Source organism: Apteryx rowi, unplaced genomic scaffold, assembly GCF_003343035.1.
Source record: "Apteryx rowi isolate R43461 unplaced genomic scaffold, aptRow1 scaffold_25, whole genome shotgun sequence".
NCBI classification, from domain to species: Eukaryota; Metazoa; Chordata; class Aves; order Apterygiformes; family Apterygidae; genus Apteryx; species Apteryx rowi.
Window position 1 is genome coordinate 3,892,048 of NW_020448863.1, and position 17,881 is coordinate 3,909,928.

General features: G+C 41.7%; 1 protein-coding gene across 1 annotated transcript in view; it reads left to right on the top strand.

The window, feature by feature from the left end:
- The window catches only part of LOC112966589 (lymphoid-restricted membrane protein-like), a 41,965-nt gene that overhangs the window by 18,362 nt on the left and 5,722 nt on the right, over positions 1 to 17,881 (top strand). Inside the window, exons 19-34 of the mRNA XM_026066883.1 lie at positions 347 to 510; positions 2,068 to 2,182; positions 2,620 to 2,782; positions 4,987 to 5,048; positions 5,994 to 6,059; positions 7,011 to 7,116; positions 8,386 to 8,533; positions 9,391 to 9,472; positions 12,995 to 13,041; positions 13,127 to 13,194; positions 13,317 to 13,433; positions 15,673 to 15,752; positions 15,894 to 15,966; positions 16,803 to 16,857; positions 16,944 to 16,971; positions 17,582 to 17,722. Of these exons, the coding sequence (XP_025922668.1) occupies positions 347 to 510; positions 2,068 to 2,182; positions 2,620 to 2,782; positions 4,987 to 5,048; positions 5,994 to 6,059; positions 7,011 to 7,116; positions 8,386 to 8,533; positions 9,391 to 9,472; positions 12,995 to 13,041; positions 13,127 to 13,194; positions 13,317 to 13,433; positions 15,673 to 15,752; positions 15,894 to 15,966; positions 16,803 to 16,857; positions 16,944 to 16,971; positions 17,582 to 17,722 (1,515 nt within the window). The remainder of the gene's footprint in view (positions 1 to 346; positions 511 to 2,067; positions 2,183 to 2,619; positions 2,783 to 4,986; positions 5,049 to 5,993; positions 6,060 to 7,010; positions 7,117 to 8,385; positions 8,534 to 9,390; positions 9,473 to 12,994; positions 13,042 to 13,126; positions 13,195 to 13,316; positions 13,434 to 15,672; positions 15,753 to 15,893; positions 15,967 to 16,802; positions 16,858 to 16,943; positions 16,972 to 17,581; positions 17,723 to 17,881) is intronic.

Genomic DNA, 17,881 nt, shown 5'->3' on the forward strand with positions numbered 1-17,881 from the left:
AGCTTAGGTAGTTTCGTTAACCTATTAGATTGAATAAAATACTGTTCCATATGAAACAAAGACCCCATTTCTCCTTTGTAAGATTTTTCTTATCAAACTGTGTGTTTCCTCATATCCCTCCCTCTCTCTCCTGCCTTTCTCCCAACCAAAAGCTGTTCAAGTAGATTTACAAAATACTGTTGGTCCTCTACCTTCAATACAGCATAGCACTATAGGTAGTGTTGGATGTGGATGGCTATACTAAAGGGTGGGGCAAGGAAATTCTCATCGTGTAACTGGCTCTGGTTTACTCTGTGGCTCTACTCCTCATTTAACTATGTTGCAATTCAATTTCAAAACTTCACAGATTCTCAAGCAAGAGCTAGAAGAAAAAAGAGAGCTTTGGATCAAGAAACTTCATCTCTTAGAAAAATGCAAAGAATCCCTAGATAAGGATTTTATTAGAATGTCAGGCAACCTGAGGCGAACAAAGACAGAGCAACTTCACTTAAGGAAAGAGCTCTCTGCCAGGTACCTCTTCAAAGCTCTTTGCTTTTTAATGGCTTGAGGAACAAAGATCACTGAATTCTGAAGGCTTTGCTTCACAAAGAAAATTATTTGCCGTCTTGGGGCCCAGATCTGCTTTTAGTATAACATTACATTATGTGGGAGTTAAGGTTTGTGTATGTAGTAACGTGTGATCTTGGAGATGTCTCTTAAAAACACCAGGGAGACCACAGACTAAGCAGTTAAGCTTTTTTTTTTTTTTTTTTTAATCTGACAGGTGCAACTGTTAAACTGCTGGTTGCATATGAACCCAGAGACCTGTAAAATATAAGCCTTCAAACATCCTTGTTTTTGGAGACATGTGCAAGCTCAAGCCAATGTACTATCTTAGTTTCTTAACCCACTGAGGTCATGCCATTATCTCATTAAATATGAAAATACAGTTTTAAATTTCAGTTTATTACCAATGGTTCCTGTTATGTATTTTGATATTATAAATATGGCACCAAAAGCAAGCAGACATAAACTTCTGCCTTTCCTCGCTCCTTCCCCTGTCTCCTCAGACATTCAGGAAAGGAGCTAGGCAAGCTGGTTCTGCCAGAACAATTAATCTGAATTTGTCTCCGTACAAGCCAGGCTTATTAATAGTGTTGTTCTTCCACCATCCTTTGCCAAATATAAATATCTGCACACATGCCTTTGCCTGGGGTGAGGGTATGAGCAGCTTCCTAGGACTTGGCTTCCCTAAGAGCTGATGCTGAGCAGTCATACTGCTCCTGCACCTGACTTTTCTTCCACTTCTGTGGTTAATAAACCTACTGTCAGCCTCCCATCTCCTCTTCCTTTACTTGGAAAAGAGCTGATAAAAATACTGGTGGCTTGGTTTCTTAAAGCTACTGCCCTGCATCACCATTACTTACGGTGGTGGTAACAGGAGTGAATTCATATGAAGGTGAGTTAGAAAATAAATGAGGAAAGGGTTTCTGCAGTGCAAAACATGGGATTGCTTGAAAGCCATCAATCATCTTTAGCACAAGTTCTGTGTATGACATCTGCTTGCTGTCAAGTAAAATACCCTCTGCACTGCTGGGAGATTAACCATGTGAAGCTGTGTACCCACAGCAATAGCTACAGGGTATTTTTACTAGAATGGTTGACTCAGTGTCTTATTACTAGCTTTCCTAAATAACGAGCCAAAATGTTCATCTGACCACTGCTAAGGTTTGGTCCACTAAGCTTCTGCTTTGAGAGGTCTCTGGATAATCCGCAAGCTTCCACTGTGGTACCCAGCTGGCTGGGGCTGGCACAGCCCTTGCACTGTTTAGCTAGGGAGAAACCAAGGAAAACTTCCATTCCCTTCCTACTTGCAGAGCTGCTATGAAAAAGCCTTGCCTACCTGCTGGGCTAAATTGTGCTTAGCAAGAAAAAAAGTGCCTAGTGCTGGATTCTGGGGAGCTGTGATATGTAACAGCTGAATATGGTTCTTCATGCATGTCTCGGCAACTGGTGTGTGCCATCTCCTAGGCATGACTGTTTTAAAATGTCAGTAACGGTTGTGGTTTGTGCTCTCGCACCCTGCAGACAACGTGAGATAGAAACTGTCAAACAGTTGCAAGAAGAAGCTGCTGGCCAGGCTGAAGCCCTTGGTTTAGATCTAGAAAAAGCTACAAAGCAGCTTGAGGATGCCAACAAACAGGTAAGGGACCATCTAGTTCCTTCTATGCAAAAAGAAAAAGGCAAGCAGATGCAAAAAGCTACGCACAATGCATTGCTGCTCTTGGGAAAGGAAATCGCATGTTCGGAATGGAGTGCCTCATTGCAAAAAGTGGAACCAGCAGAGGAAGTAAAATTTGAGGGGGTGGTGACAACAGTTTGCTGATGAAAGAGGCAGCATTGCATATTTGTGGTGGCTTAAAAAAAAAAAAAAAGAAAAAAGAAAAAAGCCAAAAATAGCTTCCATACACAGTCCACCCCAATGTGAAAATGCAGAAGTTCAGAGGGAGCTTTATCACTTCCTGAGAGAGAACAGATGCACTTTGGTTTCACTTACATGAACTATAGAGGCTCCTTGTGCTAGCCGGGCTGACTTTTTCTTTTTTTCTTTTTGTTTCTTAAATATTGCTTTGTGCTTAGGCAAAGGAACAAGTTGAGGCATTTCATTCTGCTTGCGAGGAAGCTGCATCCTTGAAATTCAGGTTAGAGGAAGCCATTTCTGAGCAGCAAAAACTCAAGGATGTGAATGCAGCTTTAACGAGCACTTGCCAGTTGCTTCAGGAAAAGATGGAAGAGCAAAAAAGTGAGTAACTACTGGCACATGCCAGCATATATTTATTTACTTTTGAACAGGCAAATCCTTTGTGGCTTAACTGTGGCAAGGGGGAATAGGACTGATCTTCGGGTCACCCTGTGATAAAATGCTCTGTGGCAGTCATCTTTCCTTTAAGAGGTCTGCAACTATGGCATCAGGGCTCTGAGTCAGATGGGACCCTGCTGAGTGGGAGTTGGGCTGGCCCAAACCTGTAGAGCCTCCTAACACCGTCCCTAGTAGTAGGAGGAAGGATTAATGACTCCATAGGTGGCACTTCCTCACTGAAGATGCTGTTCCCGCATCTGAATAGCCCGCTTCACTCCTGCCAGTTTCCCCTCTTCCTTAGGCTTCCTGCCTTCTGCTTGCTGTTTGGGTTTGCTTTGTAATCCTGAATAACTGTGGTGTATCAGGCTCTTCTCCCTGGTGGAAACCCATCGTGTCATTATAGTGTGTGTGTGTGTGTGTGTACAACTTTTGCTGAGGAAGCACTGAAATTTCATACTACTCACCTGTTCCTTAATGTCAATGCCTCAAAAGCTTGGACAATTAAAGAACACAGTTGTTTGATTCTGGCACATGTAGCTTTTTCTTTCCAAGTCTGGCGTGTCTGTTGCTTAGTGGAAACTGTTTTGACTGATTTATGCCCACTGAGCATTTGGCCTCAAGGGTGCGTTTTCCAAGGCAATGCATGCTGTTGTTTGTGCTAGACAAAATGTTCGAGGTATTCATGTGTTATAAACTTTTTTTTATTTGAAACTTCAGTCTGTCTTGTAGAAAGATGACTTGGGAGCCTGGCTCTTAGCTCTAAGGCACAACTGAAGCCAGTGCCTGTTAAGCCCTGATGCTGCAGAAACAGCCCTAGACTGTGCTTACTGACTTGTGACCAGCGTTTTGGCATTGTCTGCATGTGCATGCTCGTGGTGCTTTCATGTTTGCTGCTTCCCTCAAACTCTGAGGGTTCATTAGCAAGCGGCAGAATGATGGAACTAGCTCTGAAAAGACAAAGCTTTTCTGCAAAGCAAGTTATCTTAAAGCAAAAGAGAATGATGCTATAGTGGCTTTAAGCAGGACAAAACAAAAACACCCTTTCCCTCCCCCCCCCCCTTCCTCCCCCTCCCCAATCCTGAGTGAGATTCTGGTTTTAAATGACTTCAGGTGTTTTGCAGGAATCTCTTTCTGTACCTAGATGGAAAGAAACCTGTAGAGCTGTGGAGAAACTGCAGGATGTTATGAAGAATAGGGCTGAGAAACAAGGATGAGAGTAGCGTGGAGGACCTTTCTTTCCCTCCCCCCACACCTTTTTTCTTTTTCTTTTCTTTTTCCTTCTTTCTCCAAGGGAAAGCCAGCCAGGTCTCACATCTCTTCTGACTAAAGAGCCTGGGGGTTGGTTTGTCTGTTTTTCCTCTCTCGTCCTGTTCCCCTGCATTCCCCCCACCCTCATGATAAGAGCTGAGAAATTAGGGAACCTGTTGGCCAAGGAAGGTGCTGCTCAACCAAAGTCAGCCTGGCACAGCTCCTCCTACATTTCGGATGTCTGATCATGACTTGCTGCCAGTTGTTACAATCTTCATCCACTGAAAGCTGAATAAGCCATTGAGAGTTGACTTTTGTTCTGTTTTTTGCACTGAGGTGACAGTGTTAATGAAATCTCCCCTTCCCATCCCCTCCAAAAATATTAGCTGTGAGGTAAGTGCTGCAATAAGGCTTGTATCAAGCTAGAGGCCACAACAGGCAGGCCCTGGAGTTGCCCAGCAAAGAATGCTTCTAGGCTTAAAGTATAAAGTAAAGCCTGTTTACCTTAACTTCCTAAGAGGATGTCAAATTGGAGAGACAAATACTCTTCTTTCAAAAAGTTGTAAAGGAATCCTCCATTTCCATAAGGAATTGACACTGACATAAGGAACATCACTTAATACTGATGTAGGGAAGCAGTTTCTCCTTTATAGCAGAATAAGAGAAATGTAACCACACGGAGGGAAAAGTATCCAGTGTTTCCTATACAGTGCAACTTGCAAAATAAAATACACTTTTAAAATTCTGTTTCCTGTAAAAACTCTTGTAGGTAACTAGTCCAAGGCAAAGTGTAATTGGTTTGTGATAGGCAGTGGTAAGGTTTAAAGACACTGTAATACCTATCTGCTTGTTACCAAGTTATAAGGAGCCCTTTCAGATTTGTAAATGTCTCTTCATAGCAACCGTTCATGCACTGAGGAAAGAACTGCTTAAAGGGCGACTCTCCAGATTGCAATGTCAGGTATGAAGTTTGTCTGGTGGGAGAAGAAAACAGTCTTGCACAGGAGGTGCTGTGGTGGAAGGGCACTTTTAGTTCGGATGAGCTACAARCAATTCTGTAGCATCTGTTTTCTTCTTTTCTAACATGTATATTACCATGGAGGCAAAGTGAACTGTATATGCTGATCTGCACATAACTATCTTCCTTCTTCTGTCTTCTGCAAAAAACAGACTGGAGCTTACAGCCGAAGCTGTGGTGTCGGTCTTCACTGTAAACAATTGCTCGTGATTGTATTAACTGGAAGCGAGGGAAGCTTTCTCTGATGCATTGGTTTGATTTGTCCCCCATAATCAGCCTTCCCTTCTGCAGATAGTCTTGAAAATAACAATGAAACACTTTGTAATAAAATATTTCTAATATCTAGGCACTGGAATGGGCAGTAAAACAGTTATTACCTTTGTGCTCCTCTGTGGAAATATGCTGAAGCTTATAAACCTCTGGTAGATTTTGCTTCTAAAAAAACTTTTTTTTTTTTTCCCTTTCCTCTTTGGAAAGGAGTGGAGGGGGAAGACATCATGGGAAGACTTTTTTTCCCTACCAGCTCTAGTAAGGAATACTACTAGCTCAGGGACTGAACAGTCTGGATTTAACATAGAATAACAAGGTATTTATAAAGAGAAACACAAGATCCTGTGGTGTATCCTAGGTCATAACAGGGCATCGGAGGAGCTGAATCAAAACTGTGCACCAGATGCCTGTGAATAAAACTTGTACTTTTTGCATGAAGGCCTGCAGAACTAAAGGCTAAAATTAGCGAAGGGAAACAACTGGCACAGTTCTCTTGGTAGCTTCGAAAGATAAAATTCCGTTTTGTACATAATCAGTAGTACAGTGTTCTTTCTTTTTTGTTTTTTGGCTCTCTTCATTTATGACTACTTTCCTTAACCTCTTTCTCTATTGCAACAGAGCACTGTAGATGAAGAATCTGAATATAGCCTGCTGCCCACATCAACTGAGCCTGTAAAAGGGAAGGTAAGTGTGTGTTTGCTCTGACCACTGCTGAATCTGCTAAAATGTGACATTCTTGTTTATGCTTGTTTGTTTGGGGGGGGGGGGGAAATCAGGGTCATGACCTGGAGCAAATAAATAACTTCCCTTGCCAGAAACTTTTTCAAGCTAAACATTCAACAAATCTGTTTGAGATATGCATATGCTGACGTGCATACAGAGGTATATTTAAACCTTAGTGCAAAGCTAGTTTCTTATTGCTTCTGAACAGTCACAAAATACAGGAGCTTGATAAATTGCCTTTTGAGAAGGATCAGAGGCTGAAGATAGGACTACATCTTCCAATTTCTCTTCCATTTTTCATCATTCACACTACATATGGTCAAATGCAGCTGAGTAAGTGTCACTTCAGGAGTTCCTTCCAGCCATCTTCAGATGAAACTCTTCACGGCTAAACAACAAATAAGTTGTGTGCATTTTGGGATAGGGGAGAGCCAGGCAGCATCTTCTCTCCACGTGGCAGAGCTCAAGCTGGAGCTGCCCTACTGTGTCTGCTGAGGGAAACAGCCTTGTGTGGCAGGTGCCAGACGCTGGGTGAATGCTCTGTCTCAGTGTGACTGCGTGCTTGCAAGCAGAAGAGAAAATGCTGCCCCCCTTTTTTCCCCCCCCCCCCCATCCCCTGCCCTGCCCTGCCCTGCCTCTCACCTATTTTTCCCCTTCTTATCTAGCTGGAACCAACAGATCTGTTGCAAATGTCATGTTAAAATTTGGATTATTCTACCTCTTCCTGTATCTGTTCTGTCTGTTAGGGATATGAACTTTTCTGGGCAAAATACAACAGATGATGTATTTGTATAACTGTTAATATTATGTTATGCAGATGCAACTGTTGGGGGAGGAATTTTGTTGGTCTTTGGGTATTAATGTATTAAACATGACTGAATAATATCAGCACTCTCCACTTTTTTTAATTAGCAGCTCCACTGCTCTAAACAGTGGAGTGAGGGACCCAGCTTCTGCACTGAACCTCTCAGGACGCGACCCTCAGTTATTTCATGCTGGTGTCTTACACCCCTGCTAGGTAAGACCTGCTGGTAATGACTATTTTTCTGTCTCTCTCTTCTGAAATATAGTAAGAGTTGATAGATGATCTAGAACAGTCTTATTGGCACTAAATGCAGGGTATTGAAATGAATTGTAATAGAAATTGTTCTTCACACGGTGCTCCTCACCAACAGAGCCTCTGCTCGAGCCTAAGTGAGAATCCAGACAGTGCGGAAAAACTATTTTGGCTTTAGTTTATTTTTTACATGTGATTCGTGAGGCTCGATATATATATATAAAGCTCTCAAAGGCCTAAAAGGGTGGCTTCCTGTGAGTCCACCAGAAGTCCCCAAAAGCTTAAGAACTGTTGGTATAAATCATACATCCAAATGTATTCCTGACAAGACACTTGCCAGTCTGTGTTAACAGGCCTTGAGCTACGTTATTCCCATTCAGCTGGTAAACTGTTGCACAGTGAGACAGCAAGTGATGTCCTGCTGCTTTGCTACTGAGCTGAGGTCAATCCCGGTAAAAACTCAAACAGATGACACAGCTCCCAAGGCTGAACTAATTGTATTTGTTCACCTATCTCCTGCATTCATAAGCTGTTCAGACTTCCCTGCATCTCTCTAAAAAAAATTACCAATTGTACTAAAAGCAACCATTGATTCATATGGTTTGTAGGACCACGGAAATGCAGAGCAAACTTGGGATTTTGTAAGCAGTGTGTTTCTTCCAGCAGTAAGCTAGTACAACACAGGTAGTGTCTGAGAACAGCAAAACTACAAAATTCTCAAATGTAATTCTATGCTAAGCTGGGGAAAATGGAAGATGATGTTACTTGATTGCACGTGCTCTTTAAAAGAATGCTCTGTTGCTTCAGAACGGCTGTTTCCATGCACAGGCTTGGAGGGTAGTTACAACTTGCTGTAACGTCACACTTCAGCCACAAATAAGGCAGGTGTTTATGGCTTGCACCAATGAAACGCTGCTACAAAAATGACCTCAATAAATTATCCCACCCTCTTCTGCCACATAAACCAATTATGACACCAAAGTTGTCGCAGACAGAAGTTTCTATAACCTGATGGTATCCCCAGCTCCAGGTGTTGAAGACTATCTATAAAATAGGTTAGAACAGGTGGGCACCTCACCTAGCTCTTTCTTGCCAAGATAGAGCTGCCTTATAAATCAGTATTATGATGGTTTGCCTCTTATTTTAGACTTGCAGGCAAAAACCTCACATAAAACGCTACATGTAAGTTTACCTATGACCACCATTCTTCATACTTGTATCTCTTAACAGATGCTCTGACCTTGGAAACCTCATGCCCAAATAACTCTCCTGTGCCCATCTGGCATCCCCGCTATAAGTGGAGCTCTGGCAGCTGCACATCTGAGAATTGCAGTCTGGGACATGGGTCCACTCTGGATGTGACATCAATTGGGTGGAAGTAAGATGGCAAAATAACCTCTTTGGGGTAAAGGACAGAGGAGTTCACATGACATAGCACTTTCCAGGAGAAAGATGCATCCCCAGCACATGCTAAGTTCAACATTAGGGCATTGCTTTTAGGAAATACTGGACATTGAGTGGTCAGCTAGGGGCATTTCTGGGTAATGCTTTGTTTCTTGAAGAATCTGTATCTCACAAGATTAATATTAGAACCTTTTACTGACACTCTCAGTGCAATCACCTGCCAAACATGGTGATGGTATTCCCATTTCTTGCTGGAGAACTGAGGTATAAGGTAGGCATTCTTGTGGCTATTTTCAGTATTTAACTCAAAACTGACATTGACATTTAGGAGCCAAAATCCTATTGGATTTGAATAATAAAAGTTTGTTTTTGCGGAGTTTAGGACAGGAATGCTGAAATCCTGCCTATCAGGCTGCCTCCTTAAACTTTTCAAATAGAGATTGAAGCGTTTAAGCCTATGAGAGATCCCTAATTATTGTAAGTGAATACTTAGAAAGAAAGATAAGAATGCTGCTGAAGAGGCAGAAGCAGGCCGTGTGCAGTAAAAATCTTGGCAGCTCTTGAAGCTTTTGCCACTGATTTTTTTTTTTTTTTTTTTTTTTTTTTTTTTTTTCCTGTAGGGCTGGGCAGCCTGGAGGAGGTTGGAAGAAGGATTGGTGTTGATTCTTGCTGTTTGGGGGAGGAGGAATTGTAATGAACTTGTATTTCTCTGGGAGACCAGCTGTCTGACTATATAAATAATGGTTAATTCAGTTGTTATGTGCTTAAGGAAAAAAGGCAATATATTTCAGTGTTGTTTGGGCAATATGCAAATAAAGTGTGTATTACCAGGTGGAAAATATGCTCTGCTGGTAACTGTACTGATGCAGATCTTCCTGTTTCCATTACAATGATGGACTCTTCACTTGCTGAGGTGAGTACTCTCTCTAACACCCCAGATGTAGTTTTGAATGGGTTCAAGCATTTAGTGCCTTACAAAGAACCAGATTTTGAGCAACTATAAATTGGCACTGCTCCAAGGTAAATGGAACAGGTGTCAGTCAGCAGGGTGCTGTGATACTTTGTCTTATATGGGGCAATCCCTTCCTTTTGGGCACACTCCAGGAATACTATAGCTGCAGATCCAAGTGTCTTGATGTTCATGTCTGTCTGGGTCATGCTCCTAGCTAGGAGCTACTTGCTAAGGAATATTTTAAATATGGCTTCAAGGCTTGAGCTAGTGCTGCTTCTGCAGTAATAATCAGCCCTGCTGGAGAAGTCTGAGTGACTTTGCTCTATCCACCTGTAAGAAATCACAGGATGTTTTACTTTTGAATACTGCCTTCTGTGCACTTTCTTGCACAGCTACCATTTAACAGCTGGGGGGGAAAAAAAAAGAAACAAAAAACCCCTGCCTTTGCTGTATAAAAGACCTTCCCTCAGCTGGTATGTTCCCTGCTGGATTGGATCTCGGATCTGTCGGTGCACTCCCTCCCAGGGCTGAGCTGTGGGTCAGCTGGCACGTGAGGACAGCCAGCCAAGCCTCCGCTCAGCATGCTTAGTCCCGTTCCATGCTCAGTACCAGTGTTCACTGTGGAAATCTAGTCCTCGCTCAGCCACTCAGGCATGTTTCAACTGGCATTGCAGACACCAGTACGGGTGCTGCTGGTGATGATAGGAGACTATGGGTCAGTGGTTTCCGTGAACCTGGAAATAACCTTTTCAACACCAATGAGCAGGTAGCCTCGGGCCTACCCTGGCTGATGTGTCACCTGTAACTGCAGCAGTCACCCTGTCGTGGTGGCAAATCAAGGCAGGAAGTGCAGTGAGGATAAAAAGTAAGAGTGATGGGGACTGTCTGTGGTTACAGCACACTGCTCAGTAATGGGTACAGGTGAACTGCTTGCTCGCACTGCTGCTTCTTAAGCTGCCTTAAAAAGGATAATCTTAAGGGCTCTTGCTTTACCCAGTGCTTCTGGAAAGTGACAGCCCTGAAAAGTTCTTTGAAATGCCCATGCTTAATCATTCTGAAGCTTTCTGTAATTCCAGGTAGGCTCAGAAGTGTCCTTTTCCTTTTTTGACCCCCCCCCCCCGCCTTCTATAATCCCTTCATGTGAATATTGTGGAGGGGAAAATGAAAATAGTAAAGCTTTTCCTAAAGAAAAGGCAAACGGGCTGTGTCCAGTACCTAGTCTAAAAACTGTGACGTGCAGCAAAATTTGAATATCCTTGTTTAATAGGAAAAGTCTCCCTAGGCTTTTTATCACACTGTGGTTGCAGATGTGTTTGATCAGATCGAGCCTTTCAGCATGTAAGTAACTCGGGTTATTTCATCAAAGCATTATCACTGTAGGAGTTATAGGGCTGTTAAATAAGGGAGTTCTTGTGACAGCCAGATGAGGATTGGGCTTTTTATGTTTGTTTCAATTTAGAAATGTGAAAGTTAAATCACAGTCCTGAAAAACATATGCTAGATCTTCAAAATATTAATGCTTGTTTGGGGGAAGTTATACAAGATTCTTGCCAGAATTTCTCTGCTGTGTGTAGAGAACAGTGAAATGATCCAAGGATCCACTGATCTAAGGGATGGGGGGGAAAAGTGATTAGGATTCTGCTGCAGGATCTTAACTGACACAATCCTTTAACTAGGAGCAAGGACCCTCTGAAATCAAACTTCATTAGCAAATCCAGAGCGTGGATTGCTTCTCTTTTTAAGCATRCCTCCCACAATCCAGCAGGGAGCTCGCAATGCTAATAGCTAGTATAGGGTTTTAAAAACTGGATTGAAGATTTTCCTTCATTGCAAACAGAAATCACTGACATTGATTACCTGCAGAAGGAGAGAACATGTAGAATAATACCTGTTGCTTTGTTCAGTTCCAGGTTGTGTCAGGTTTTAGTGGGAGGGAAGTTGGGGGAGCAGATTTCTTCTTTTTTAGTTTTTTTTTCATTCCTATATGCCACTTGTCTTTCCTTCTTTCCTTTCCGAATATTCCTTTAGCCCTAATGGTCTGAACAGGGCAAATGCAATTCTGTACTTCCTTCAGCTTAATAGAGAATTCAAATAAGAATAAAAATAGCCTGGATTTGCATTAGAGGAAACATCCGGCTGGCTGGTGCAAGGTTCAGTGAGTACAGATGACCTCTGATGTGGGGGAGAGGGAAAGAGAAAGCACTCGCTGATGCTGGGAGCAGCCAGCGCTCTTCAAAGTGCCCAGTGCCTTGGTTACCTGCTTTTCAGCTTTGCTGGGTAGCCTATTTTTTTTTCACTGCATAAATGCTGCTTTTCTAGGCCTTCTGAGGACATGGTGTAGCAGAACATAGATGATCACTCATTAACTGACTGATGTGACTTGTTTTTTTTTTTTTTTTTCCCTTGGGGGGGGGGGGAGGGGTGCCCCCTTCCTCCTCTCCCCCAGATAGTGGTCTGGGAAACCTGCTATGTAGGAAGGCACCCAAAGCTGGTTAGGCCCAGACTTTCTCTGCTCGAAGACAGGGTTCGCCCCCCTTCCCCTTTTCAGCTGCGGGTGGTGTTCTTCATCACAAGTTCTTGCTGAGTTAGTCTTTGAACCTCCATTTCGCCTTGTATTTAATGCTCACTGGTAACGAGCGTAGAAATAATCACTGGATGCTGTAAAGAGAGAGAATCTGTCACTTGAATAAGTAAACTGAAATTATGTGGGGGAAAGCAGGAAGAAGGATGTTTCCCTCTCAGCATATTAATATACTTAAGAGGATGTTGTCAGGTCCAAAACTGTAATGTAGCAGGTAAAAGACACAAGCAAAACTACTTATAAGCCTTTAACCACTGAAATCCTGAAGGCCTGAAGCCTTCTGAACTGGCTAGGTGATTGCTATATTTAATATTAAAAATGAGTGTCCTCCAAAGATGAACACTGAAATTTACAACACAAAATGCAAGTTTCTCGTGTTCCAAGTCATCTGTTCAGTCAAAACAGTAATGCTTTTAACTACCTAAATGAGTCATGTATCCATAGCTGTGTGAAACTCTGCGTACCCCACTTGTAGTTCAAGACCTTGAAAACGGGTTAAAAATACAAACTAAATTTACATTTACTTTGATGGAGAGCATTAGGATAAAAAGGTGGTGCAGTTAACATGTACTTTATCTTTTGAAAATGTGTGTTAGAAACAAAGCATGAAGCCAAAATTTCTCAGAAATACCATATTTAGAAATACAAGATTTCTGCCGAAACAATTATCACTCCTAAGTGGTATTATGCTATCACTTAGGTGATGATATCATGTTAAGCTACATTTTATGTGTACTGGTGATTATAGACTAACAGATGACCCTGCAGCCTCTTACCGTCTAGTTTTTCTCTGCTGAAATGTTCAGGTACAGTTGAAGGAATTATTAAAACCTTGACATACAAATTTTCTACTAGCAAAGCAGCCCTTTTCCTGATACTAACTCTTCTCTCTTTCCTTTAAGACGGACAGTGCAGAGCCATCAATACCAGTGAGCCTGATCCCGTCCAGGTCAGGTTTTGTGCAAGTTTTTAAATGCCTCTGTCTGGATCATATAATACATACGAGTAACTGAAAAAGAATTTTGTTTTGGCAGCGATCACTCAACATCACCCGAAGAAGTTGTTCTTGTATCCTCCTCAGAAAGCATCACAGCAGTAACAGGTGAGCCCTTAGCCTAGGGCACAGGGATCTGTGAATTTTGTGCTGAAAGCTTTGAAATCGATGCCCTCAGGTCTGCGCATTTCCTGACCAATAAGTGCTCTTTCTGTTGGCTCATGTTATAGACTATCTCATTATGGAGGAAAAACCACCTGAGCGCTTGCATGCAAAAGAGGAAGATGTGCCAATTTCTGCAGCAATGGAGAAAAATAGCAGTAAGAATCCAGCTGGTGCTACATCAGGTACAGTGACTGCTGCAGCCACATGGGCATTCATACAGTGAGGAAACACTTGCTTCCAACACATCTTTGAAGTGAGGAAGTTGAATAAGAACGATCACTTAATGACAGCTCATGAATTTCTGTTGTTGCAAATACTTGGGCCTGCAAGTGCTCCCAAGCCTACCTGAAATTTGTGAATCGGGATAAGACTCTGCCTGCTTGCAGGAGGCTGGTGGCCTGCAGCACTGCCAAAGGTAAACAAGAAATAACTTAGTGAAGTTGTGGTGCTTGCTCAGCTGGCTGAACACTGTGCAGGTACTAAACTCCAGGCAATTTTGGAAGGAGAGAGAATGTTTTCATGGGTTTTTAAAAGCTTGGTTACAGGTAATTAGATTAAGTAGCATTTTCCCTTTTCTGCTCTTTCAAAGCTGATGCTCAAAACATGAGAAACTGGGATGGGCCAGGAGGGGAAATGAGGATAGAGACTTTTGTGAATGCTTCTGTCTTTCCCAATGGCCGTATACAGCCAGAAAAATTATTCATGCTAGATCTGATGGTGCTTCTCTTTCACTGAAAGACTAAAAGCAAAACTAAACTGGAGTGCCTGTGTATCTGAGCTATTTTTAAAAAAGCTGATCTGAGTACACAGTATAGAATATGCAAGAATGCTTGTTCGTAACCACCTTCTTAACCTTTACCTAAATATAAAATTTTTGTCATCACTTCTTGTTTGTTTTTGTTTCTTTCTTTAGTACTAATCTTCCTGAAGTCTAATTCAGTCCCCTGACTTAAATATTTTTTCTTTCTACTAATTTGCCTCTGCAGATAATTTTCATATGTGGTATGGGTGCCTTTGGCAGGGAGGAAACAGATATGCAAAACAGACCAGAACGGGTCCAAATAGCTTTGAAGTCTGAGATCCTGCTCCCTGTTGTATGCCACCAAATAGGAAGTGTTTCTAGTATTTAGTATTAAAATGGAGTTATGGATGAATCTACGTTTGTGGTTTTTAATAGTACCATACAATGCTTTCTCAAGTTGCTTAGGATACAGGTCAGATATGTAGGGCTGCTGCAGTAGCAACAAAATCAGCAGCAACAAAAGGGAGCACTAGGAAAAGGGTGCTGTTAATGTAAAAGATGAAGAGAAAGCACTTCTAATCTGAAACTCTGTTTTTCCCCTCTTGTTGCCATTTCTTTGACCTGTATTCATGTATGTATGACTATATAAACAAATATAACTTTTAGAACATTTAGAAGGTTTTTTTAAATAGCTACCAGAGTTACTGCTACAGGAGAAATTAATGTGACTCTTGGAGATTTTCTTCAGTTTCAGGGGGGGGATAATATATATATATTTTTTATATTTTAATAACTGTATGTCTGGAGGTTATTTTTCTCTGCTTTAAAGTTTTTATAAATTTGGATACTTGAAAGTTTGTGGTGCATTTAGGCTGGCATCATCAGTTGCCGAACTTACCAGTTTGTTACCACTGAACTTTGGGCAAAGAGTTCTTTTGTTGGCTCTGTTGGCACCCTAATAGCCCTTTTTGAGGTACAAGGGGACAGCGCAAGTGTTGGAACATGTTCCAAGCCCCTCTTCAAGCATCCCGACTACATGCTTTTCAAAACATGGTTTTACTTGAGCTCCTTTGTAACAGTAGCTGTAGTAGATTCTGTTTTTTGACTTCTTTCATGCTGGGGACATTCGATGCAGAGAACTACAAACACTATTTCTCCTGTTGGTTTGTGCATGGGGAATTTTTATTTATTTATTTATTTACTTTACATATTCCTGTCCTTCTAGAAGTCAAAAAAACAATCAGTTGTAAACTGTCTCTTTAAACAAACAAACAAAAACCTGCTGGTAGCAAAAGCATGGAAACTTCATCATTTATTCATCCACTTCTGGCTGTAGTTGCTCTAGTTGAATTGCAAGTATTATAGTAGTACTATACTATAATAATTACAATTCAGCTAGAGCAACTATAGCCAGAATGAACATTCTCACTTCAGATATGTAACGCTTCTTACTGTCACTTATCAAGCCAAGATATTGTATTATCACACTTCTTCCTTTGTACCTTTATGGTGTTCTTTGCTGCTGCCTCTCTTCTTTCATGTCTTCTCTTGGTAATTGCTGCAACTTGTTTTAGACCTCTTGGTCAATGGCTAGTACACTGGGTGTTGGTGCATTGGAGGCTTTTTTTTGTTTGTTTTGTTTAATCATTACATTTGGTTTCTGGAATGTTTCTTCCCAGGGACTGATCTGACCAAGAAGGAATTTTGCCCTGTGATAGAAGAACAAAAACCATCTCAAAATGTTTTAAAGCAAGACCTGGTAAGAGTGCTGGTGACACAAAACCATCCAACTCCTTTGCCTGAGCAGTGACAAAGAGCAATACTGCAGGAGGGAAGAGGGCCTCTCCTGTGTTTTCTGTGACTGTTCCCTTGGTATAATTACTCTCTGATGTGCCTTTAGGAGATGGACCAAGAAAAGGAAACCAATAAGGAGCAGAGTGAGGAAGCACCAGCTGTGGTTCCCAGTAGGAAAGGTAGGAGGTTCTGGCTGAACACGTTCACATAACTCTTTGGAGCACATGCCTTTACACAGCTCTTAATACAGGTGACAAAGTGGTCTAGAGAGCTGTTTGGGCACAAGTTATTACAGAGTGTGTGTGTGTGGTGGTTTGTGTGGGTTTTATTTGGTGGGGGGAATTGTAGCTGCAGTCAGAAATCAAAATGGGTGAGAAGCGGAGGAAGGGAGCGCTGAGATGTTATGCAGAAACCTGCTTCTCCAACTCCTACAGATACTAATCTAACCAGCTCCATCCTCCTCCAGATAGGAGGGAGAATTCCTTAGGAGCTGCTAAGGAGTTAAGATATCTGAAACTGAGTACTGGCATGCTTGTCCTCCCCAAAGTTTTATAAAGCAGCTTTCTTTACACTAGCTAGTGTGTGGGGTGATGTGATATAACAAGCAGCGAGATGTTTCTACTGAACTACACTTGGACATCTCCATTCTTACAGCCACCTCACCTCTTGGAGTTCAGTAAAAGCTAGTGATGTAGTAAGTTGTGTGACAACCTGAACCTGTGGGCTGGGAACTTAAATTAAAACCTAGAAGTATTTGTTTTTGAACTAATTAGCTGCCAGTTGAAGCCAAATAACTTCTGAGGCTTTATTTAAGTGACACTGCTGTACTGTCTTACTGATGTTCTGGCCCTAATGTACTCCAAGGTACACAAATTGTTTTTACTTTCAAGAGCTTAATCCAGGAAATCTTAAGTGACTTCTGTTGGGGCTTCATAGATTTTTACAAACTGTTTAGTGTTTTTTTTGTTTTCTTAGTTTTTGTCTGAAAACTCTTTTTTTTTTCCCCTCTTCTCAGGGAGCTCACCCACTGCCGGTGGCATTAAAGGAGATAAAACAAAGCAAAATGACCCGTAAGTGTGTTTGACTTTCAATGATCACCTGCATGTATAATTTAAAGCTGCAGTCTGTTACATAACTGTTCCTCCTTATCCTACAGTGACTCTCCTAACGAGAAAGAGGTGGAGGTAAGTCTCAGCTGCTTGTATCTTTAAACACTTCGGACAAAATATCTTGTAGATAAGTACTGATTAATATCTTTTTCTATATAAAAGACTGATGTTGAGTAGCTTGAACTTGATGGATTTCTGTAAGCTAGCTTCTGAAATCTGTCTTTCAGAGCCCTGTTGGCATAAATGATAATCTGCCATATTCAGTTGAAATTTCTGAAGGGATGAGATGGATGGAAGTGGAAATCTGTAAAAATGACTGAAGCATTTGTCACTACAAAAAAAATTGTTTCCAAGTGTGAAGGAGCATAGTTGTGACCTCCTCCCAGACAGAATGTGCTGATTTAAGACAATTTTGTCTAAGAACACAGATGGCACGCTGCACACTGCCAGGAGATTACCTGTTCTGGCTGCAGACAGTTCCCCTGTCACTACACATGGGAGGACTGGCAAAAATGCTGGCTTTGGGGTGTAAAGTCTGCTGCTAGGGATGTAGGCCATATTTGCTTTCTCCTCCGTATCTCCTATAACTGTATTCATGGCGTATATTCCTAACTGTATACAAATCTACTTAATAGACTTCTGCATCACTTGGTCTGTTCTGAAATCTCTTCCTTTTCCACAACAGGCTGAATTTCTGAGGTTGTCTTTAGGTTTTAAGTGTGACTTGTTTACCTTGGACAAGAGAGTGAAGCTTGAAGAAAGATCCCGAGATCTGGCCGAAGAAAATTTGAAAAAGGAAATCACAAATGGCTTAAAGCTGCTAGAGGTTAGCATTGGCTGAGGCTAGTAGGGTGGATGGAATGAATGGTTGTCAAAGTGTTTCTTTTTGATATAACTTTGTTTTTAGGTTTTCTTTATGGTAAGCAGGTCTGAACTAAGCTCTTAAGTGATGCACTTCAAATGCTAAATCCTTCTCACATATTTT